At 41.8% G+C, this 24,608-nt stretch overlaps 1 protein-coding gene across 3 annotated transcripts; it reads right to left on the bottom strand.

Annotated features, from left to right (window-relative positions):
• Nucleotides 1–14,363: 14,363 nt before the first annotated feature.
• C3H1orf131 (chromosome 3 C1orf131 homolog) lies at nt 14,364–24,565 on the bottom strand. Of its 3 annotated transcripts, none has more exons than XM_033144240.1 (7): nt 24,423–24,561; nt 22,727–23,085; nt 18,516–18,572; nt 17,086–17,181; nt 16,160–16,246; nt 15,842–15,894; nt 14,364–14,545 (listed from the first exon to the last, which is right to left on the bottom strand). In XM_033144240.1, exons 1-7 carry the CDS (start codon nt 24,532–24,534, stop codon nt 14,416–14,418), a joined length of 894 nt encoding a protein of 297 aa, XP_033000131.1. In that variant the 5' UTR covers nt 24,535–24,561; the 3' UTR covers nt 14,364–14,415. The 3 variants fall into 3 exon arrangements, with proteins under 3 accessions (XP_033000131.1, XP_033000132.1, XP_033000133.1); XM_033144241.1 differs by having other exon boundaries at nt 14,364–14,542; nt 24,423–24,560; XM_033144242.1 differs by lacking the exon at nt 17,086–17,181 and having other exon boundaries at nt 24,423–24,565.
• Between the last annotated feature and the right edge of the window lie 43 nt (nt 24,566–24,608).

Below are 24,608 nucleotides of genomic sequence, written 5' to 3'. Positions count from 1 at the left end.
CAACAAAGCACAGGTCCCATATCTACTCAGTAAAATAATAAAAAATATTTAACATCTTTATGTGATTTTAGATCCTCTTCTTTTACCTATGTCCCCCACTCCACCTTTCTAGTCAATATTCTATTACTGAACAGGATTTAATTAACAAAACCACTAAACCATATGCCATTCATATCCTTCTTCTTCCAGTCTAGCAAAATGGACTTTGCTTAACTTATCACTCATACATACTCTTCCACAAGTATTTGTTGGATTGCAGTAAAGCCCCTTTTGAAGTTGTTCATGGCTTTCTGAGATGCCAGCTGAGTCAATCTCTCAACACGTAGCAACAACTTCATTTTTTAGGGCCAAACTAGATGTGACATTAACTGTGTTCTGTGTATTTAGCACACTTAAAAAAAAAATAAAATTAGCTGATGTGGTGCTATTTATTGGCAGCCAGGGTGGGTGGGTTGCTCCCAGCTTCAAAGGAATGATTTTAGTAAGGATGAATCTCTCCACCCTACTTCTGTGTTCCAATAGTTGCCCATCCCTGATGTACCTTAAATGAAAATATGTATTTAGTATGAGGTCTAGTGGCCAGGTTCAGACAATTTTTCTTGGCTTCATAAACCATGGTCAAAGTTGACTACTCCTTCTTTCTTTACCCGTCCTCTCCTCGTGCCAGCTTCAGCACTTAATCATTGGTGTGACGTTTAAGCCAGAGTTCCCCATTACGTCCAAACCAGGGAGATCTGGGCTAATCTCAATTAATTACCGGTAACTAGGATACTAAACCTGGTTAGTTAACTGAGATTAAGGCTAGATCTAGACACATCCAAAAAAAAATTCAGGAAAACGCATTGTAAAGCTCATAATGGAAATCACATTGCCAAAGAATCGAACTCTACAGCACCATCTGGTTGTCTCAGTGTTATAACACATTTTAACGCTCCCCCCCCCCCCCGCCATAGGGTAGCAAATGTTCCAGTCTGTAATGAGATGGATAGTATGATCAACATCATGCAGCCATTACTTTAGTTTGGATGAAGATGAGGCCTTGCTCCATCAAGTTCTTATGTAACTTTACCATATGTTCTTTCAGAGTATTATTTACTAATTATTTACCTTTCTAAGGATGCTGTCACTCTTTGTACATTTAGATGTGCATCTAGGCTAATACGCATGCTCTCCTTCTGTTGAAAAGCAACACATGCCAACAGAAGTCCCCAGGTGATGCAGGTGTGCTTCAGGAGTTGGGGAGGAATGCTGAAATGGTCTTCCACAGAAAGAGCCAGGTAAAACGCTAGCCTAGAACAGGGGGTGGGGAAACTGTAACCTTCTAAATGCTGTCGGACTCCAACTCCCATTAGCCTTAGCTACTATGGCCAATGGTCAGGATGATGGGAGATGCAGTTGAGCGATATCTGATGAACCACCCTTTCCCCACCTCTTACCTAGAACCATCTCCCTGATATGCTAGTTTATATGCATGGGGAATATGTTTTGCGGGAAGCAGGAAAGACATCCAGTCCCTGAGCGGCAGTCCTGAAATTATGGACATCAGAAATGGATATATCACAAGAAGATTCTGCTCATCTGCTATAACACCTATATAATTGTGTGCCCTTAGTTAATACAGTTGTACCTTGGAAGTCGAACAGCTTGATTCTCGAACCTTTTGGCTCCTGAACGTTGCAAACCCAGGGGCGTCGCTAGCCACTGGGCTGCCGGGGCGGCAAGCCCAGCGGCACCCATGGGGGCGGGGAGTCGCTCCGTGCGCATGGCGTCATGACGCATGCGCACGGAACAAAGCCTCCGCGCGGGCCAGTTGGCCCACCCCTCTCCCACTGCGCTCCGTGAGCAGAAGCCGTCCCCGGGGAAAGGAGAGGGGTTGGGCCAGCGGGGGGGGGGTGTCATTCCCCTCGCTGGCCTGCCCCTGTCCTTTCGCCCAGGCTCTGCTCCCTGAGCCCAGCGGGCAGGGAGCGGAGCGCGGCCCCTCCCACCACTCCCACGCGCCGCCGCTCCGCTCCCTGCCCGCTGTCTGACTGGGCTTCCACAGCTTCCGAGTAGCTGCATGAGCTTCCTGCAGCCTTTGGTTTTCAAACATTTTGGAAGTCAAACAGACTTCTGGAATGGATTCCATTCGACTTCCAAGGTAAGACTGTATAAGAATTTATACATTCCAAATCCAGCTTTCTGCCTTGTATGACTCCTCAATATGGGACATACTGATATGTAGCATATGGTTTATTTGTGTTTTTTTAAATAAAACCTTGGCTAGTTCAGGTGTTAAATTGGGCCAGAAGTCATCCCGGCATGTGCATCTGCAGTATGTGAGTCCATGGATATAATAATTAGCAAAACACATTATCTCCAGCATACATTTCTGAACATCAGAGATAATGGAGTTGCCTATGACATTCTAGCTCATACATTGCATTGTAAAAATACATTGCTGTGAAACTTCTGCTGAAATCAAATGTGGCACCTCAGAACCATGGAGACTAGGCATGTCATTGCATGCAGACATTTACTGTTCAGAACCTCATGGTAGGCATCCTCCACTCATCGTACATGTGGAGTTCTAGTCATTATTCATTATTCATACAGGTGTATTACATGGAAATCTGTGGTGCACAGGGGTGTGCATTTGAGATGGAAACTGAATTTAATGCATCAATTGAATTTGTGATTATCATGCTTATACTGCTGCAAGGATTCAGTGACTGGGCTTCACACAATTCCTAAAACTACTACACAAAAGCATTTCATGTGCATTGATCCAAATGCATCCCTACCATAGGTTCTGTGATTCAATGTGGAACTTCATATGCAACTCAAATGAGCTTTCCATGCATATATGCAGAGAGTGCTATAACACTTGGGGAAGGATTAAGAAGTGGGAGAATTGGGAATCTCATGGTGAGGAAATGGAGGGAACCACCAGTTAACATTTCCATGCGATTCCAACTTTTCTTTCAATCCCTGTTTCCTCCAGTCATGCAAGTAGCAAACAGACACTAAGACTGGCAAGGAAAGAATACCATTGGGTTGGACAGAAAGGTTCCCTCTCTCTGACAGAATGGTCTGGAAAGATTCCTTCCACTGATGGGGGGAAAACTCATTCCATTACAGCAAACTCTTTCCATTGGAGGAAGGAAGCATTTGGATCCAAACAACCCAGTGAAAATGTGTAATTTCCCCCCTTAAGCCTGCAAGCAAAGGTGCTTTCTGTTAAGATGTAGCTCTTTTTATTATACTATTTTAATTTTAAGATACTTCTATATGACTGTGATATACTGAAAGTAGCGACAAATGCTGTTTTATTTACTGAATTTCTTGTTTAAAAGTTATCAAATTTTGTCCAGGTTTGTGTTGTTTTTAATTTAGCAGGGTCAGTATCAAGCCTACCTCACCTAACATCTATGGACCCTGCTCACTGTGACCTAAGCCTTGTATGAATTTAGAACTTGTGCAGATAATAATGACTTATTATACAGTACTTCTTTGGAAATACATCAGACGAGCCGTGATTCCCAAATGGCTGGGCAACCATTTTGCTCCTGTGAATCACAACAGCTTTATGGGCCAGAGGTGAGCGTTGGGAATAAGGTGATGCAAAAAAGACTAAGAGGGTTCTGTTTCTGATCCAGCCTAAAGCCAACTGATAGGCCCAAGAAACCCAGTAATCCCATTGGTATTAGTCTCATTTAATAAAATATTTCAGAATCACAGTTGAATGTTAGTGCCACATTTCAGTTATATATTCCTTGTTATACAACCTTGATACCGAAAACATTGGGCTTTTCTTATTAGCAGTAAAGCAGCACCCCTTGTTTAAAGTGTTAGAATGAGCTTCTATCTTCACTTTCAATGATCCCTTGCAATTTAAATTCTTGCAATCCAATTTTTAAAGGGATTTGAAATCATTTTTATACACCTGTTGCAGAGTTCTTTTTTATAATTTCTTTCTCTGTGTGTATATATAGTTATGGCACCATATATTGGTGTGGTGCACTTGCACTAGATTTTTCTTGTAGATTGTGACTTTAAAAAAAGGTGTTACACAAGCTTAGAAGACTGAAGGCAATGCATGCAATTAGAAGGGGGATTCTTCCTTGCTGTGGAGAAGTGAATAGTCCTCTCCATTTCTGTTCTTTCTCAGATTCTAAGGGAAGAATAAACTAGACAGAATCTCCACCTCCCTTTTATCAAAACTAAAGGTCATTTTATCAAAACTAAGGGTCACACTGTGCAGAGAAGGTTAAGGGGTGATATGATAGCCATGTTCAAATATATAAAAGGATGTCATATAGAGGAGGGTGAAAGGTTGTTTTTCCTGCTGCTCCAGAGAAGCGGACACGGGGCAATGGATTCAAATTACAAGAAAGAAGATTCCACCTAAACATTAGGAAGACTTCCTGACAGTGAGAGCTGTTCGACAGTGGAATTTGCTGCCAAGGAGTGTGGTGGAGTCTCCTTCTTTAGAGGTCTTTAAGCGGATTTTTGACAGCCACCTGTCAGGAATGCTTTGATGGGGTTTCCTGCTTGGCAGGGGTTGGACTGGATGGCCCTTGTGGTCTCTTCCAACTCTATGATTCTATGATTTCGTAGGAATGAGTTTTCAGCTTTTTCATTTTTAGGTGTACACTTTAAATATCTCTGGTGCATACTAAAAGCATGTAACATAGGAAGTACTAAAAAGAGCTGTTAAAAATACGTTAGGCTGAATTCACCTAAGAAGCAGTGTCAGCGGAAGCCATGTGCAAGGACTTCTGCTTGCGCAATTGGGCTCCCCTCGCCCTCTTCCCAGCTATGCAGCTGTGGGAACAAGAACAACAGAAGGATGAAAAACAACAACAATGATAAATCATATAAGCTAGAATGAATTGCAACAGAGGGTCCCTGCAGGAAAACATACACTAATAACCCAGCCCAGCTATCTGATTATTAGTATGCAAGCATGGACTACACAATTTGTGCATTTACACTAAAGGAAAATGCTGTTGCTGACTTTTATTCATATAATTATTTCAGACAACCGCTACAAAGCCATTGCAACTGGCTACGGTGTTTTTTCTTCTTCTAAAAATAGCAACCCTACTTTTTGACGTTGCAGACCCACCATTAGCTTTCTGCTTCTCTAGCTGTTCCTTTTTACGTAATAACTTTGAATCTTTGAAGAAGTGGGCCCCCAAATTTTCCTCCATCCCCTTTGAAGACCTCAAATGATGAATCCACACTATTCAGTTGTCTTTATCAATTGTGGGGGTGAGGAGGAAGAGAGAGAGAGAGATGTTTTAGGACTGATGAAAACAAGCCTTTTACTTACTGTGCAGTGTAGAGAACTATCCATTGTCATTCTTCCGTCTCGCTACTTTCCCTGACAAAACGGCCCCATTTTATACTGCTGCAGCTAATTAGAAGAAAAAATGATCTGCAGTTAGTTGCGCAATGGTTTCCTTCCTATTGACATATTTTTAAAATAAAAACCCCAACTTTTGCTGATTTCATTCCATATGTCATTCATTCTACCTTGTGGGAAATTGTTTTCTCTTTAGGAAAAGGAAACATTGTTTGAAGGGCCGTAGCTCAGTGGTAGAGCATCTACTTTGCATGCAGAAGGTCCCAGGTCAACTGCTGGCATCTCCAGGTAGGGCTGGGAATAATTCCCCATCTCCCCTGGAAAGTCACTGTCACTTGGTGTAGCGTGTAGACAATACTGAGATGGAGAATGCACTCAGTTTAAGGCAGCTTCCCATGTACTGCAGAAAGGACAGTGGTGTTTACTCAGAAGTAAGTTCCGATGAGTTCAGTGAGGCTTACTTCCAAGTAAGTGGGTAGAGTTACCGCCTGAGTTGACCTATCCAGGTCCGACTCGCAAATTGGATTTTTTTCAGATTTAGAAGGCAGGCCAGAGAGCATGTCCCTCCTGAGTCCTGACTGTATTAATGAAAAAACAAAGTATAAAGGCCACAGTTCGACAGTGAGGTGTACCTAAAGCCACCATGGGCTTAAAAATGTCTAATTTACGTTGGATTATAGCCAAAATATATTGGACTGAGGGGAGGGGGGGGAAGGTGAAATAAGCTATATCAGAGTTTTAAGAGGAGATATTAATATGTAATGTAATGTATTATGTATACATACCAATCCATCTTAGTGTATATAATGCATTGTAATGTACTGGCGTAGTCAGTTATTGATTCGTGGTCACATTCCATTGTAGTGCTGTAGATTTTTTAAAAGACTTGTTCCGCAAAACAAAAAGGAAAAAAAAAACGCACTTGGTTTCCAAGTTTTTTAGGTGTTTTAGAGAAAGACAAAGTGTGTTGTTTTGACTTTTATCCTCCTCTTTTAATAAGGACAATAATTTTTAAGAGATTATGGCTCTGCCACCCACCACAATGCAAAGCACTGCAGTTTGCTATCCGGTGCAATCCATATTCTAGATGTACACAACCCCAGCTCTGCTTTGCCTGCAGCTCTAGCGTGATCCATACATCTACCAGATCGGCAATCCTCTCTATGCGGTGGAGGAGGAACTGAAATATGTCTCGTTCCTCCACCACACTCGGAACATAATATGTGAGGTAGGTGTTCCAGACTGAGTCCCATGTGCATGGAAGCCTGTTTCACCCACCCACCCCTTTTTTAGGTGGCTGGAATCACAAAACTTGAGCCTCCGCAAGGAGTGTGGGATTCTTAGGTTATGGGTGTGTTTTAGGGGAGAGGTGTACATTGAAACTGGGGAACAAACTATATATTGCATGAATGTAATCAGTGTGTACGTTGTTTGTTGTGCAACTAGCAGCCCAGGGAGGGCTGGGAAGCCTGTGTAGCCTTGGGTTCATGTGAGCTCGGGAGAAGGAGATTCTCTTTCTCTCCTGTCATGGTCCTTCCATATACAAACGGACAGACAGACAGACAGACATGGGAACTGCTATTTGCATCTTAAAGGAGGCTCCATTGGTGTACATGGAAGCTTCCCTTGAAACGCAAGCAGTAGCTTTGAAGAGACAATGTTTGATGAACTCTCCCTTCCCAACTCCTGAAATACTGAAGCTGCTCAGGCTTCCCTGCAGCTGCTATTTACATAGCAGACACAAATATTAATTACATTCACACAATTAATGTCAGCTCTAGCCTGGCCCTTAGACTTCAAGAGGCACCGGGCAGAAATGCACAAGAAATCTCAGTTGGATTCTTCTGTATTTTTTTCCCTACCCACAGCTGGCATGCAAGGATGATAAGGCAGAGTTATGGTACAGTTCTGTAAAGTCTAACCCTGGGTTTTGAACTACCTTTACAGCATCCTTGAATAGAAAAATCGAAACATTAATTGTAGGAAGTGCAGTAGAGTGTAGTCATAAAGTCACCTCGTAACCTCAGTGAGTCCTTCCACAGTTTAAATTACCAAACCAAATCAATACAAGAATATAGTGGAGGTGGCTTGTTATTGATAATGTTTAACCTCTTTCTTTCTTTTTTTAATGAGCAGTTACCTATTTTTATTGACAATATTTATTTCAGAATCAAACAGGGCAGCAAAAACAAGCACAAATTGATTTAAAATGAAATACGCATAGCCAGGCTTCTCTAGAATTCCACATACGCCATGATATCTACATCCTCACACAGTCTAATTTAATTATTTCAGCGGGTTTGTAACCTAGGGCTGGATAAATCTACTGTATTCAGGAGATTTTTCTAAAAGCAGCAGCCCCACACACTTGTCAGGAAAGAGAGTGGCAATTTGATGAGAAAAAAACCCAATGTGATCAGACCCATCAATCTACATGTATGGCTCAAATTGTTCATTCCAGCGTGCTAAGTACTCTGGCAGAGAGGCTCTCTGCACAAGCCAAGCCATCCACTGGTGGAGGAAATGAGTGCGGGGGGGGGGAGCGCACTGCCCCTGACAGTGTGATCCCTGTGGGGTGCCATCGTGGCCGCCCCCTGCCTGCACTGGGCGCCACGCCCCTGCAAGCGGTGTGCCTCGCCCCCAGGACGCATGCCACGCCCCCAGGACGCGGGCCAGACCTGCCCCGCCTGCTCTCCGCCCCCCCCAGTGCCAGAGCATGAAGCTCCGCCATTGGAGCCATCCACGTGGCAACTGCATTTCAAATGTTACCTCCTGCATAGAGATCCAAAGAAGGTACTTTTGTTGGTCTCCATCTGCGTGGGTAACACTTGAATGAACTCTCTCAGCCAGACTGTGGTGTAGTTATCCAAGGACTATGGGCCAGCTTCCATTCCATATACAGTACGGAACTCCTTTTGGGGGAAAAACAACCCCATAGACCATAACACCTATGCCTGCAGTACATATTCCCTGTTGTGGGAAATTGTGAGTACTTAAAAATCTGCCCTGCCCTGCAGGGTTGGGGAGATAATCTTATTTTGCATATAGCAAGTGGCAACAGATTTTAAATGTGGCACTAGCTTTATTTATTTAATTTATATCTTGCCCTGGCTCCCAAAGGAGCCCAGAGTAACAAACACAGCCATTGTTGTTGTTGTTGTTCAGTCGTTCAGTCGTGTCCGACTCTTCGTGACCCCATGGACCAGAGCACGCCAGGCACGCCTATCCTTCACTGCCTCTCGCAGTTTGGCCAAACTCATGTTAGTAGCTTCGAGAACACTGTCCAACCATCTCATTCTCTGTCGTCCCCTTCTCCTTGTGCCCTCCGTCTTTCCCAACATCAGGGTCTTTTCTAGGGAGTCTTCTCTTCTCATGAGGTGGCCAAAGTACTGGAGCCTCAACTTCAGGATCTGTCCTTCTAGTGAGTACTCAGGGCTGATTTCTTTGAGAATGGATAGGTTTGATCTTCTTGCAGTCTATGGGACTCTCAAGAGTCTCCTCCAGCACCATAATTCAAAAGCATCAATTCTACGGCGATCAGCCTTCTTTATGGTCCAGCTCTCACTTCCGTACATTACTACTGGGAAAACCATAGCTTTAACTATACGGACCTTTGTCGGCAAGGTGATGTCTTTGCTTTTTAAGATGCTGTCTAGGTTTGTCATTGCTTTTCTCCCAAGAAGCAGGCGTCTTCTAATTTTGTGACTGCTGTCACCATCTGCAGTGATCATGGAACCCAAGAAAGTAAAATCTCTCACTGCTTCCATTTCTTCCCCTTCTATTTGCCAGGAGGTGATGGGACCAGTGGCCATGATCTTAGTTTTTTTGATGTTGAGCTTCAGACCATATTTTGCGCTCTCTTCTTTCACCCTCATTAAAAGGTTCTTTAATTCTTCCTCACTTTCTGCCATCAAGGTAGTATCATCAGCATATCTGAGGTTGTTGATATTTTTTCCGGCAATCTTAATTCCGGTTGGGGATTCATCCAGTCCAGCCTTTCGCATGATGAATTCTGCATATAAGTTAAATAAGCAGGGAGACAATATACAGCCTTGTCGTACTCCTTTCCCAATTTTGAACCAATCAGTTGTTCCATATCCAGTTCTAACTGTAGCTTCTTGTCCCACATAGAGATTTCTCAGGAGACAAATGAGGTGATCCGGCACTCCCATTTCTTTAAGAACTTGCCATAGTTTGCTGTGGTCGACACAGTCAAATGCTTTTGCATAGTCAATGAAGCAGAAGTAGACATTTTTCTGGAACTCTCTGGCTTTCTCCATAATCCAGCGCATGTTTGCAATTTGGTCTCTGGTTCCTCTGCCCCTTCGAAATCCAGCTTGCACTTCTGGGAGTTCTCGGTCCACATACTGCTTAAGCCTGCCTTGTAGAATTTTAAGCATAACCTTGCTAGCGTGTGAAATGAGTGCAATTGTGCAGTAGTTGGAGCATTCTTTGGCACTGCCCTTCTTTGGGATTGGGATGTAGACTGATTTTCTCCAATCCTTTGGCCACTGCTGAGTTTTCCAAACACAGCCATACTTTTCCTTAAAGAAAGGATTATAGAACAGTTACAATCAGAGCTTTATTTCGACCAGAATTCACCGAAACTCAGTTCCGGCACCTCTCAGGTGGGCACCATTGCCATTGTAAGAGAACAAGGGAAGTATCCATGGTGAGTTCTGGCACCTCTTTTTCTAGAAAAATAGCACCGGTTAAAACATTGTTTTGTCCAGTGATACAAGGAGTGCCAGGAACAGTGTTCTTCAGCCTCCAAATGCCTGGGTATGCAGGCATGTTTTTCAACTCCCTCCAGAAATAATGCTGGGGACAGATCTACCCCACTAGGAAGTGCATTCCTCAAATGAGGGACCACTACAGAAAAGGCCCTGTCACATGTCAACGCCAATGAGGAAGCCCTCGCTGATGGCATGATCAAGGCTTTGCCTTGTTATCACTCTCTTTAATGTTGTCATGCAAATGGCTATGTTCTACCTCCAGTGCTACCAGTAGTCTGTCTCTGAATATCGCTTGCTGGGAATCACACGTGGGGGCAGTGCTGCTGCATTCAAATCCTGCTTATGAACTTCCCACAGGCATCTGGCCACTGTGAGTACAGGCTGCAGGGCTAGATGAGCTTTTGGCCTGATGTAGCAGGGTTCTTCCAGTGTCCTAAAACTCTTTGTTGTTATGTATGATTACTTCCATGCTCTTCTGTGAGTGCAGGTAAAGGAGAGACTGTAATAAATGGGTCAGAAGTATGAGTTCACTGGATGCAACATTTAATTTCAAATTGGGAGGTGTTGTAATAGCTATCATAAACAGATCAGTGACCTTGAAACCAATCACACGATCACTTCCAGAAAGTCTTTGCACAGGAACTGCAATATTTCCTTCACGTACCTGTGTTATTGTCATGCGGAAGGGCTTTTAAACACCATTTTTTGTAAAAAGTCTATCCGATGTGACACAGAACATTCTATTAGAAATGACCAAGAGCATGCCAAGATTAAAAATTCTTCCCACATGGAAGATTTCAATAATCTTTTAAAATTGCACAACAGTATTCATCACCATACATTTGCATTGACCTTTGAGAGTACTTGACGTCTTAAGACACTAAGCTTGTTTACTTGTGGATTTCCAAAGTGAAATCTCAAATTGGTACAAGCTTTTCTGTCCCCACCCTGTGACACCCATTCTGTTACAGGAAAGAATGAGAGATGATTGGGTGCCCAGAAACACACCATGTTCCCAAAGACAAAGTGCAGCCTGGCGTTCTCCTTACTTTCCTTTCACAATGAACAGAAGGAGAAGGCAGGGAACACGCATGTTCCTCAGACTCATACCAGCTTGATATTTCTCCTTGGAAAGTAATAGTAAACAGTCCTAAGGCTTGCCAAGAGTTGGCATTCAAAGCAGATTCTTTGCCATTGATACCTGCAAGACAGAAAAAAGTCAATAGGTACAGATACTTTTCATTGCATCCCTCTCACAAGGAAGGGCCATTCAGCAGAATTTCTTTTTTGCTATGCAATATTGAAGGACCCAGAACCCCTTCTCAGTTTCATGGGAGTTGACAACCCTGTGTTAGGTAAATGCTGTCAATAAAAATACCAAGCTGTTAAAAAATAGTGAATGGAAGCACAGCCTGAAGACACGGTATGATGAAAATGTTATAGAATTAATGCATGAGGTAGAACTGCTGTTTTTTCTCAAGTTGTTATAAAAAAGCATGGAAGACATTAATTTAAATGTTGGCAAAAACAATTGGAATGAAAGTCACATGTTATGTTCATGTTTGCTTAAGTAAAAAATACATTTATTTACTCGTTTTCTTCCCTAATCATGACCTTTTTGTTTCTGTCGTGTAGCCTAGTTAATATCCTTAGATCTGGTGGAATGTACATATGTCACCAGATCATGTAAGGGGAAAAAATTAACTTTTTCTAATTTTTCTACCTGTAGCAAAGTTTGTATTTTTTGAATTGGAAACAAAACAATTTTTGTCTTATTGTCTCAAAGTCAAAACTTTTGTGTATTTGCCCCTTTTGGAAAACATAAAGTATGAGTTTATGCTGTTTTACAGATTTTAAATAAATTCTTATTACACTGCCAACAAATCCACTGACACCGTCTCCTTTATTTTCTTCTAAAATACAATTGCATCCATGTGATCTCCCAGCAAGGTTTAGATAGCAACAAAGCATTGTCGCGGATGAAGGGTTGTAGTAGCTCAGTGGTGGAGCAGAAGGCCCCCGGTTCTATTCTCAGGTAGGGTTGGGAGAGACCTGTCTGAAACCCTGGTGAGCAGCTGCCTGTTAAGAGTACCCAATAAAATTGTCACATTGCCCTAACTTGCTGAAACTCTTAAAAAAAAACCTAATAAAAACAACACCCCTGATATTGGAAACTTGACCTCATTTGTATCCCAGCTTTTCTTAAAGGGAAGCTGAAAGTAGCAACCTCTTCCAATACTGAGTGCCATATTCCCTCATGCACAACCTTCCAGATGCTAGAAGTGAATGGGACCGGGGGGGGGGGGATTGGGCTGAGCGACTCTTACCTCTGTTGAACGACACAGAAAGCCAGACGTTTCTATATCACCCTATCTAGGTAAGCAAGAGGATTTTTCTTAGCACAGAATTTGTATTGGCTGGGCATTCAGTTTCAATAACTTCCTGTTTCCTTCCTTTGCAGATAGCAAGCGCAGGTGAAATTCCAATTGGAGGCCCTCCTCAGGCCATAGTCCCAGTCTGTCTTAGCCTCTGCACTATTTTCCCACAGACATTTGGTTGGCCACTGTGAGAAGAGGATGCTGGACTCGACGGGCCATTGGCCTGTCTAAACCACTGAGCCTCTTGGGCTTGCCAAGCAGGTCGGTGGTTCAAATCCCCATGATGGACTGAGTGCCTGTTGCTCTGTCTCAGCTCCTGCCAACCTAGCAGTTCGAAAGCATGCCAGTGCAAGTAGGTAGTTACCGCTGTGCCGGGAAGGTAAACGGCATTTCCGTGCGCTCTGATTTCAGTGAGTGTTCCGTTGCACCATAAGCAGTTTAGTCCTGCTAGCCACACGACCCAGAAAGCTGTCTGTGGACAAATGCCGGCTTCCTCAGCCTGAAAAGTGAGATGAGTGCCGCAATCCCATAGTCAACTTTGACTGGACATAACTGTCCAGGGGTCCTTTACCTTTCCTTATGTTCTTATTAGCTATTTATTAAGCAAAGAACACATGTTCAGTGGCAAACTATGCATGTGCCTCCTATTTTGGCCCTTAGATTGTGGCTTCTTTCTATACCTGTTATTGTCAGTTCTTGCTAGTGAATCCACTGGCTTTCTTGATTTGCTTTTTAATGGAGTCAGGCTCATGCTCATAGCTCCCCAGCACTAATTTTCTGCTCTATAGGAAACAGATGAGGCATACTTGAGGGAAAAGTCTGAAACAGGACAAGGGGGGGGGAGAGAAGAGTTCCACTGAAAACAGACAACTGGAGAAAGGTTGTGGTTTTATTGTTGGTTGCTGTTGATCTTGGCTTGGAAAATAAAGCATAACTGTAGGCTAAGTGCTTCTGACTGGCTTAGGCAGGCAAGAAATGCAAACAATTATGTATTTTTAAGAAACAGACGAGCTCCCTTAAACGGGCTCATCGAATTGCAGGTGAGTCAGAAATCACGGGCTCTTTTTGAGTCAAACACAAACAGCTATTCAAGCTGTGAAATTGTGTTCACTGAAGCCCAGCATGGAACTTGGTCCACAAGGAGAATGCCACATTTTGGTTGCGACTTTGCCATTGTGAGAGACAAGAGCAGCACTGGCCAACACTTTGGAAATACTGATCCAGAAATCATTGAAAAGATTCAGATTGGAATCTTTTCTGCAGGGAGTCAACACCCTTTACTATTCAGAAGACAGATTACACTGGTGCCTGGTCTTTGTATGCCAATACCAGGAAGTGGAGTGGTCACAGGCACAGCTTGCTAGCACCCTTAATTTCTAACCTATGAAAGAGGTGCAAGAAACGTTCATACAACATGTTCACATAACTCCTCATACTCCAGAGGAGCATCAACATCTACTACGGTGAGAGATTAACTCTGGACAACACAGGACATTCAGTGTGGATGCATTTCTTTCTGCTAGCCAATACACAAATATAGGATGACATAGCTCTGAGTTACTGGCAGTTAGGCTGTAAAATTTACCTTCTTAATTACAGATTTCTAAATTAGTTTGTTAAACTGTATAACAATTTCCTTAACAATCCTTACAGCAAAATATCCTTTCCAATTTAATTTTACAAAACAGTAGACAATGGTGCTGTTGTTGTTTTTTAATTCATTTGGACTCCTATGCAGAGTTTATCAAAATTTCAGAATAAGAACATTTTTATTTATTTACAAAGATTTTAAACTACCCTTCTTCAATGCGACATCAGAGTGGTATAAGACCTCCTGAGCAGTAAGCAATAACAGATCATAAAAAGATTAAAGAAAAGCTTTTTAAAAATTTTTTTTTTATTTTGCTACAAAGTTTATCCATTTCATTTTCCATTTGAACATGATGCAGTGATGTTACTTAATGACTTTGGAAGAGTTTATTTTCTTTATGTCAGAACTTCGAAGTATGAGAGTCCCGTTTTTAAAAGTTCCAACCTGCCCCGTTGGTAACATATTCTGCTTTTTCTTCTTTTTCGATTTTCTGCTTTTAAAAGAAAAGTATCATCAGATGCTAACGAAAATACTAACCATTTTTAGGTTTCACAATAAATGTTTTAAGATGTGTATGCTTTAAATCCAAACACAACAATGTAGCTAAAATTACCACCTGTTTAGGATGCGAAAAGATTGGCAGAAAACACACTATCAGAGTTTTATACTGAAGAGATCACAGCAGTTTTGTATTCTTTTATTCTTTTGTATTCACAACCTGTTTTGTATTCTTCTATTCTTAAAGAAAAAAATTGAGTTCAGGATCCAAAGATTCCTGTAATTAGTTCTACATGTCCCATGTTACAGCTCTCTATGTAACATGGAAATTCACTTTAGAAACTAAAAGGACTAAAAGCAGATTGTGAAATGGCATAGAAGGCTGCAGTTCCAAGAAAAAGTCAATGACCCATTTTGCACACAATATTAATCCATAGTTCAGGGCTTGGTGCATAAGCAGCAAAGAGCTCCAGGCTCACATGTTCCCCCTCTCCTAGAGTTGCCATGCGGAGGACAGTGGAAGCACCCACTTGTTAACTAACTAGAGTTTCCTGTTATGTCCAGACTTAGGAAACACTAGTTAGCTTAAACTGTTAGCAAGGATCATAAACAATGGTTTGATCTTGGCCTGACGGAACCAATTTCCATTTAAACCAGGGTTCGGGAGCCTCGAGCCCAGCGGCTGAATGTGGCCCTTGAAGCCTCTCTGTATGGCCCTCAGGACTCTCCTTTAACTTGGGCAATGCCCCTTGCCTCCCTGGATTGAGCACAGAGAGGGATGAGTTGAGTGCATATAGAAATTACTCTAGTGTACAAAGGTGAATTGCCACTCTTTGCTTCATCCACTTTTACTTCTGGGCCCACTCACAACTGATATGTGGTCCCCAGCAAGCTGCAACCCTCAGGCTCGAAAAGGTCCTCCACCCCCGATTTAAACAAACCAGAGTTCCCTCAAGTTCAGGCATAATGAAGAACACTGGTTAATTTAAAAGCAGATCCTTCTTATGTCCTTGCGGCTACAGGGGGCAGAGCAGAAGGAAGGCAGGGATATATGTGAATCCAAGATTCACCAAGGTGCATTTCCTTAGCAGTTAGTTACGAATTAGCATTATGTGCAAAAGTCATTCCCCCTGGGCAAGCCTAGGCCCTTGCACATGCCTTGAGCATTTTTTTTTATGGTTCCTAGCCTGACATTTGGTTACTGTGTCTTCATTAGCAAAGCTGAAAACAGATCCAGGTTTTTTTTTTTTTTTTACTAATCATTGATGTAGTTCCGTAAATACTGTCTCACCTTTCTTCGGGCCCTTTTTTCTTCTGCCTCTTGAGAGAATTATGTTTATTTTCCTGTTAATGAAAAAGTATACATTAGCAGCTAGCCAGTAGCCTCCGGAGTCAATCAAACATGGCTTCTAAATGCAACGAGTGTTGATTAGAACAGCCACTATGCCAGGGGCATAGTTATTATCCAACTGTGGGCACTGGTGTGGCTTCATCAGAAACCCCCACACTAGATTTTCCAGTGTTCATCCTTGCGGAAACCTGAACTTTTATCCAGCAAGTGGCTGTTGGACTTTGCATTTTGTTTTCATAGGAAACATTTGACACAAACCGTCATGTTTTCTTCCTTCTTTGCTGCTTTCGTTTCTTTGATTTTCTGCTGCAGAATCTTGTAGTTCAAATACTGCTTTTTAGGAGGCTGCAACAATTTCAAAAACGACTCATTTCACTAACATGCAAATAAATCCAAAAGGTAAAAGCAGTAACTTAACAGATGGTGCAGCCTTCTCCAAAGGAGGATTCTTGGCTTCTTTAACTATTAAAACATCTGAATTTGATTATTTACTATGGGGATGCCATTAAAATAGGCCCCCTTGACTAACACAGGTGTGACTTTCTGGGATGTGCAGATTGGCTTGGTTTCCAGCCTTCAAACCATTCTGACTCGTTTCACTGAAACAAGTGGGAATCTTTTTTAAAAAAAACCACAAGTGGGAATCTTAACTTTTTTTAAAAAAAGGACTGGGGACTGTTTTGCCAGAAATGCAACTAAGAACCCCCATCCACTATTTTCCCAGTTAGAAGCAAATGCATTACCGGTATTGCAAGCTCAACACAACCAGAGCTGAGTTTGAACCAGGGACTGTAAAGGACTGAACTCTAGAATAAAAAAATACCTGAATAAGTTTTAGTTCTAGAGTTCTTGTCTAACAGCAGTAGTGGTGATATGAGGAGTTGCTTCCAGCAGCAAAGCAGAAGACAGAGAGCCCTGCCATTTCCCCCTTGGCTGCAGGCTCAGTGACTGGAAGTAAAAGTGGAGCAGGGGTGGCAGGTAATGGCTGAAGGTAGTGGCAAGCAGAGGAAAAGTTCAATACTCACTCTCCTGCTCTTGCCTCCTCTGGAAAATCCCTAATGCTACTACCTTCCAGTTGTTTGGCAGTGATCTCTTGGGTGTGCAACTGCCATGCCAAGTTCTATCCAGAGTCTTGTGGTGGGAAGAATTATGTCCTCTTAGCTCAGCAGAAGGAGACACAATACCTTTGCTCCCAACATGATTGCACGTTCTTGTTCCAAAACTCGCTGCTCTTTTTTCTCAAATCCAGTGATTCCAAACCGGTGCACTTCCAAACGGGCCTAGCACATTACAAAAATGGTTAACAGCATCTTCAAAAGAACTAAAAGCACATGATTAGCATGATGCAATCGTGTTTTCAGAGGAACAGTATAGGATGCCAACATGTGGCAGAACCCAAACACAGTACAGTGGAACCTCTACTTAAGGATATAATCCATTCTGGAGGTCGGTCCGCTGGTCAAAACGGGATGCTAACAGAGGCGTCTTGTGCGTGTGTGCATTCAGCGGTAGTGCGCTTCTGCGCATGCGTGAATTGTGGCAAACCCAGTGTTTACTTCTGGGTTTGCCACGGACACAACTTGGAACGTCCATGAGACGAGGCGTATATAAGTCAAGGTTCTACTGTATAAGGAGAATGGGGCATTTGATGGAATTATTCACCACCCACCTCTATGGGCATTTCTCCCTCTAGGGTTGCAAGAGCAATTTTTCTTCCCAAACATCTCTTGATCTCAAATATAACCGAAGACAGAAGACATCTTGCTACCAGTATCAAATAAATTGCATTTGGCTGCAAATGTATGCCCACTTATTTGGGAATGGGTCTACTGAACATAGCTGAGCCTAATTCTGAGAAAATATCTGTACAATTGTGTTGCATCTCTTGTCTCCCCCACTCCCAGAGCACATTTTCACAGATTTTCTTTTTCCTAAAAGAAAATGGCAAGATTAGTCTGGGCAGCATAAAAAGTAAATGTAAAGGACCCCTGACAGTTAAGTCCAGTCACGGATGACTCTGGGGTTGTGGCGCTCATCTCAGCGTTTGTCCGCAGACAGTTTTTCCGGGTCATGTGGCCAGCATGACTAAGCTGCTTCTGACGAACCAGAGCAGCGCATGGAAACACCGTTTACCTTCCCACCGGAGCAATGCCTATTTATCTATTTGCACTTTGACGTGCTTTCAAACTGCTAGGTTGGCAGGAGCTGGGACTGAGCAACGGGAGCTCACCCAGTCGCAGGGATTCGAACCACCGCCCTAGGCTCAGTGGTTTAGACCACAGCGCCACCCGTGTCCCCTTGACAGCATAGGGAACCATAATACCAGTAGAAGGAACTCCCATTTATGTGTGCCCTGTTTCATTTTGGAGGTTCAATAGATTTTCTTTTTGACATAGAGACCATCACTATGGCATTCTGACAACCCAGGATCCGACAGGTATACAACCACCTTTTTCTAGCAGACATCAAAATACTGTGCATGTTGAACACTGGTAGAGCAAACATTTAGGGATAAAGCATTTCATAATTCAATACCCAATACAGATATATCTGCAGTCTCTTTGTGACATCAGCCATCTGCATGCATTGAAACAGAAAAACAATAAAGACTTACTTTTTCCAAGTTAAATTCTTGATCAGCGGCATAGTTTTCTTGAACAGTCATTTCTGCCTATTAAAAAATACAAAACAGCATTTTGAAACAAAGTGCATTTTGCCACAGAACTAGATTACGGCAGTGGTTGCAAAGTCGCATGATTCCAGGGTTATGGCATAAAAGCGGAAACTTTGGACAGCTTTTGATTAAGAGCTATAATACAGCTCTTACTAAAAGAGAACAACTGATTCTTTATTTAAGCAAACATATTAAGTCTTTAATCCTACAGATAATTTCTTGGAACTAAACTGAATTGAGCTCAGGGGGACTTACTTTGGAGAAGGCATGTGGGATTGTGCTGCAAATCTAAAATAGCATATGCATTTCCAGCACATTGTTTTGCATGCTTCTGGCACAGCTCCAACAAAAGAAAAAGAAAATCTCTTAACTTTTACTTAACAGAATATATAAAGTTTAACACAAAATTTGCTCGAATTACATCCTTTGTTTGATATCTGTAACCTTGACAAACAAGTGAGATTTTAAAAAGCTAATTTAGTATACTGAAACATGAAGACTAATAAGTGCCTCTCTGCCCATTGTACTCTTACTATCCCTTGATCATGCCTACAAAAGCTTACATATTTTGCATATGGCATTTTTAAGATGAGGGCCAAAAAGGTTAACATGTTAACAGAAATTCAGTTTGAACAGTACAGTGAGAATAAAGGAAAGCAACTAAAAGGAGAACATACATCAAAGTAAAACATGAAGTGTATATTGAGGGTGGAAGAACAACACCACTACTATTACTACACAATGTTTAGTCATCAAAGACATTGTACAAGGCTCAATCCAGATGCCATCCATTCTATATTAATCATGTCAATGTCTAAAGTGAACCTCAAGTTCTTTGTAGTGCGAGAATTGTAGTCAGACCTTTTATCACCCCTTATCAAAAAGCAGAACAGTGCCACGGAGAGCATGGCTGTTAACTAAGGTATATAACAAAGCAGGAACGGAACACAGATATTTGCCTGGTTTGGACGTAAAACAATGGAGCATCTCGCTTCCTGGTTCCTCTTCTCCAGCATGGCTGAGGAGATCAAAAGTTTCCACTTCCAATTTAAGTTAAATACCATTTGAAATGTTGTTCAAATTAAAGGACCATGTAATTCAGAATCACCATCACCATTTCCTACTCTGTGGGTCTTATTTTCGGAATTTGAGGGTAGTATTTATTATGTATAATCTAGTTTTAAGATTGCAAAAATAAATAGATTGCAAAAATAAGAATTCTTGCTGCAATTTCCCATCACAGTTTTTGAACCTAGAATTTGTTCAGATTAAGGGAGAGGTAAATTAAAAAACCCTAACCCAATAACCAGAGTCCTAATCAATTTCTTCTGTCAAATGAGCACACACTTATAAATTCAGCCTAGTTTAGAGATTGTATGTGCTTGTGCCAGGTGCATGAATGCTGAAGGTTTGGTCTGTTTGCCCAGAGACAGAGAAGTGAAATTACAACTTGAATGACAGCCATGAATAGCCTGTTTATCCATGCACCAGATCAATATAATACAGCATTTGGTCTAGAGTCTAATTTAAATATCTGCCATTCCTTAGACTGCCAGCAAGTCATGATCTCATTGCCTCAGTAGGTCATCTGTAAAATGGGAATAAAGGTAATATACCTTTCAAGGCTTTTATGATATTAAATAAAACATGCTGCCTTCTCATAGCCTTAGGAAGTAGACAGACAATAAATTAATATAATGAAAGCATCACTGGGCTCTCTCATCAATATGCCCTGCTAGCAATGACGTGGGTCAGGATACATGGTTCACAGATACAGACATACCAAAGATATACTCAATTAATTTTCAAACATGTAAAGAGATTTTGCAATGTCAAAACTGGCACAATTCTTTTTCTTTTTAGAAGACAATAGTCATCATGCACAAAGATGCTTTCAGGAGTTCAACTATTGTTCTAGTTTAATTACAGTGCTCATTCTATCCTTTACAAAGCTCCTTGCAACATTCACATAACGTAAACCAGTACTGCAAGAGCCTCAAGCACTTGTCTACAGAACATGTCTATACACCCAAAAACTGATGATAAAACTCTGGGAATGAAACCATGCAGCTTAGACTTAATTACTACGCAATGCTTTTATGTGGCAATCCAGCACCCATCATGACATATTGTTGAACCACCAAACAGAAGTTTCCTAATAGGAGGCCACCATACCAGCAGCATTAGATACAAGAAAGAAGTGGAGTGGAACTGGAATGACTAATGCAAACATTGATAAAAATGGATCAGAATCTAGCACAGGACCACAGAAGTCTTGAGTGTGGGTAACAGTATAAAATAAACTAGGAAATTCTTTCCAGTAGCACCTTAGAGACCAACTGAGTTTGTTCTTGGTATGAGCTTTCGTGTGCATAGAATTTCCTATTTTGTTTCGACTATGGCAGACCAACACGGCTACCCACCTGTAACTAGTATAAAATAAGATAGTACAGTACTGTATTACATGAAGAATTAACACAGAAGTAGATAAACTGACTTATTAAAAAAAAACAACCTACAGCTGATATAAACCTTAATATCCCACTGTGCAATTTCAGATAGCTAAACATGTTAACATGGACCTTTATGGTGCTGTCTTTTGATATATGAAAGCAGAAGTTCCTTTTCTTACTGCCATACTGTACTCATTTAAATGGTTCATCCTAACTTGGCTGTTAAATAGCCGAATCCTGTCAGACGCCTCCACTCAGCCCTAATAAAGCCCCTGTAAGGTTTTTAACTATGAGCTTTTCAAACCTATTTCCAAGAATACTTATCTCCTTGTTGATTTAGATTTTTTTTTTTATAATCTGCGGCTTAGTCATTTACTAAAGCAATGGAGAAACTATGAGATAGATTGCTGGAAGGCATGTATTTATACTGGTACTTGAATGTACTTTTTAATGTATTGCACTTAAAATGATTGCCTTTTAGGATTCTACTATAACAGAAAAGTTACCAGGCAGAGGACATTGTTGGTAGTTGTGCCTGCCCTGTGTAACACCCTGCTGTCAGATGTCAAGGAAATAAACTGACATTTAGAAGACACCTGAAGGCAGCCCTGTTTGATGTCGAATTGCGTTTTAATTTGTTGGAAGCTGCCCAGAGTGGCTTGAGGAACCCAGTCAGATGGGCAGCATATAAATAGTAAATTATTATTATCCTCTTAAAAAAAGAAAAGACCTAGGGAGTGTCTTATATTACCATTAAACATACAATTCCAGAACATTATATAAAAGCTACTGTTATACCAAGCAACTGAGGTTTTTTTAACCCAGATTTCATAATTTTAAAGCCACCCTTCTAAAGAAATAAGATTAGGAGCAGAATTTAATTTCAGAGGCATAGAGATTCATAACCGATTCCACTATCTTATTTATCCACAGGATTTTACAAATATGCTAATAAAACATACATGAGTTCTGTCAGTACTTATACCTGTTATTTCACCTTTATTCTATAAAACAAGTATCCTCAAGGTTTTAAATTTTGTCACAATTTTAAAATATACACATAAAAGCAAACCATGTAGATTTACAGTCTTATCTACAGCTTATGCCAGAGTACTTTCATTTCTGTTTGGCTGCAATCCCGAGCCCATTTATTATGAAATCTGTCCCACTAAACACAGTGGCCTTGCTCAAATGATCCCAACTTTGAAATGTACCTTTTCAAAGAGACATGCCTGCTCATACAGCTGCTTTGTCCCTCCATTCACAGTGCAAGCAGTCAAACCAGGAGGCGTCTGATTAACCAAAGGTTCCCAGGGAACCAATAGTTATTGGCTTCGGAACAAGCCAGATGATAAAACTATGGTTTACAGTTGTCTTAATATCTTTGATTGTTCCAAAGCTGCTAAACATAGCTCCCTGGTTCAGACAAAACAGAACAATGTGGTTAATTAGAGGCTTCTTGGTTTGACCAGTTGTATGAAGGAGAAACAAAGGAGCTGCAATGGATAAAAGGTTTATTAAGCTGAGATATGTTTTTCCAAATGTTTCCAGTAAGCCTTATTTACTAAGTGAACATGCTTAGGACAACTTGTTTAGAGTTCTGTAGACAGATAAAGGCTTGTAAACAACCACTCATTTAGTCACCTGGAGTGAATAAGAACCTGTAGATGGTTTGAGCTGAATTCTGGTTAACTTTACCTTAGACCCACCATCTTCAGCAATTTCAAGTTTAGCTTTCTTCTTTCTACGTCGACCATGAAATGTCACAACTTCAATCTCTGTTGTGTTTTCCGACCGAGCAGATTTAAATGTATCAGCATCAGGGGAACTGGATTTGGGGATGGTGCTTTTCTGATGAATACAGTCATAAGCCAGTTCATCTTTCAGGCTCTCAAAGAAACTGGAAGCACTATTCTTCTTACCAAGAGGTACTGCACCAGATTCAGGAGTCAAGCTTTTATTTTCCACTTGAGTTTTGCTGACTGCCAATGTTAACTTCTCATTTGAATTTCTCTTTTTGCTCTTTTTCTTTTCCCCCCCATCCGGTAATGATTCACCTATGGTTTAAAAGTGAACAATGGTTAGCAGAGGCATTGGAACAAAGGCACTGGAATGATTTTGGATACCACATCATTTTTTAATATAAAATGAATGTTTTCTATTTAGAGAGATCACATTCACAAGCCATGTAGGAAACGCACACAAAATCTCTCCTGCTTTAATTAAAAAAATGTTTTAAGTGCAGGGAATCTATAAGTGGATAGGGCCTTGGAGGAAAATATGAAAAGACAATTTATTTTGGAACCTATAAAATCAGGGATCGACCTGTAACCATACGATAGGACAAGCAATGAATATAGACTGTGGTTACGGAAGAGAGACCTTAACCACCATCCTGGGTTCTGACATTGCGACACTGAACTAAAAAGCCTCAGAGAAGTTCCTGAGGTAGCAATATTGATTACTTTCCTGCATCAGTTCTGATTCACTCTGGCCTGCTGGATTTGGAGATGCAAACATCTTTGCTGAACTAATATCTGCTTTACTACTTTATTGTTTTAACAATTCTAGTAGCAACCAATTAGTTTAAGCTCTGTCATAAGCTGCCTGCTTTCTAAAAGAAGTTGTTAACATTCAATTGAAGCTGCAGCATGCCTTTGCAAAAGTGCTGAAGAAGACTCAGCTGTTTTCCAAAAGTTAAAACCAAAGTAATAGCATAAGAATGACTCTGCTGGATCTGGCCAGTGGCGCAAATAGTCCAGCATCCTGTTCTCACAGTGGCCAACCAGACATAGCACACAGCAGGACCGGATCAAAACAACTCCTATTTACTGCCTTTCACCGTGGAAATAAAAAGCTAATTTGCCTAACAGCAGGGATGGCAAAACTGAACAAACCTCAGCCAAGCACCACACGTGATTCCCTATACACTGGGTCCACTATTAGACCATACACTTAAAGCACCATGATAGCAGTTTCAGCAGTCATGGCTTCCCCTCAGCAATCCTGGGAGCTGTAGTTTGTGAAGGGTGCTGAAAATGGTCAGGAGGTCCCAGAGCTACAATTTTCGGAATAGTTTAACAGTCAGTCCCTCGTCTTCCTAGGGGCTCTGAGAGAGAGGAGTAGGGGGTCTCCTAACAACTCTCAGCACCTTTAAACTACAACTCCCGAAATCATTGCGGGTGGGAAGCCAGGACCTCTGCTCCATAGGCGTGGTGTGCGTGCGGCCCGGGAAGCGCTGCACGGGAATTTTGTAACGTCTGAAAGCAGTATGTGCCGAAGAAGCGAGAGCAGCCAGAGTCTGAGAGTTTCCGGGGGTGGGTTGGGGAGGAGGACAGGCGAGCCTGGAGCAACTTGCAGAGCGCCAACTCCCCGCACGCGGCCATTCACGCACCGAAGTCGTACAAGGAGCTCAAGACGGCGTCCAGCAGGCAGCTGGCCGAGGCGGAGCCCTTCTCCTCCACGTCCTCCTCCCCCGGCTTCAGCTCGCATCCAGTCGCCGCCATGCTCGGATCCTCCTCCTCGCCGGCTCACTTAATCCATCCGCAACGCGCCGTAGAAGGAAGTTTGTCCTCGCTCG

The sequence above is a fragment of the Lacerta agilis genome, chromosome 3 (genome assembly GCF_009819535.1).
Source record: "Lacerta agilis isolate rLacAgi1 chromosome 3, rLacAgi1.pri, whole genome shotgun sequence".
In the NCBI taxonomy this organism is placed as follows: domain Eukaryota; kingdom Metazoa; phylum Chordata; class Lepidosauria; order Squamata; family Lacertidae; genus Lacerta; species Lacerta agilis.
Note: the sequence above shows the minus strand (reverse complement) of the source record. Positions and strands in the feature narration are given on the sequence as shown.

What these genes read in the sequence shown, in the direction of transcription:
- C3H1orf131 (XM_033144240.1), bottom strand. Translation starts at nt 24,534, where the DNA reads ATGGCGGCGACTGGATGCGAGCTGAAGCCGGGGGAGGAGGACGTGGAG. An exon ending in CTGAAGATGGTGGGTCTAAG is followed by an intron (nt 18,573 to 22,726) that starts GTAAAGTTAACC and finishes ATTTTTTAATAG; the next exon opens with GCAGAAATGACTGTTCAAGA. An exon ending in AGAAGGAAGAAAACATGACG is followed by an intron (nt 15,895 to 16,159) that starts GTTTGTGTCAAA and finishes TTTCATTAACAG; the next exon opens with GAAAATAAACATAATTCTCT.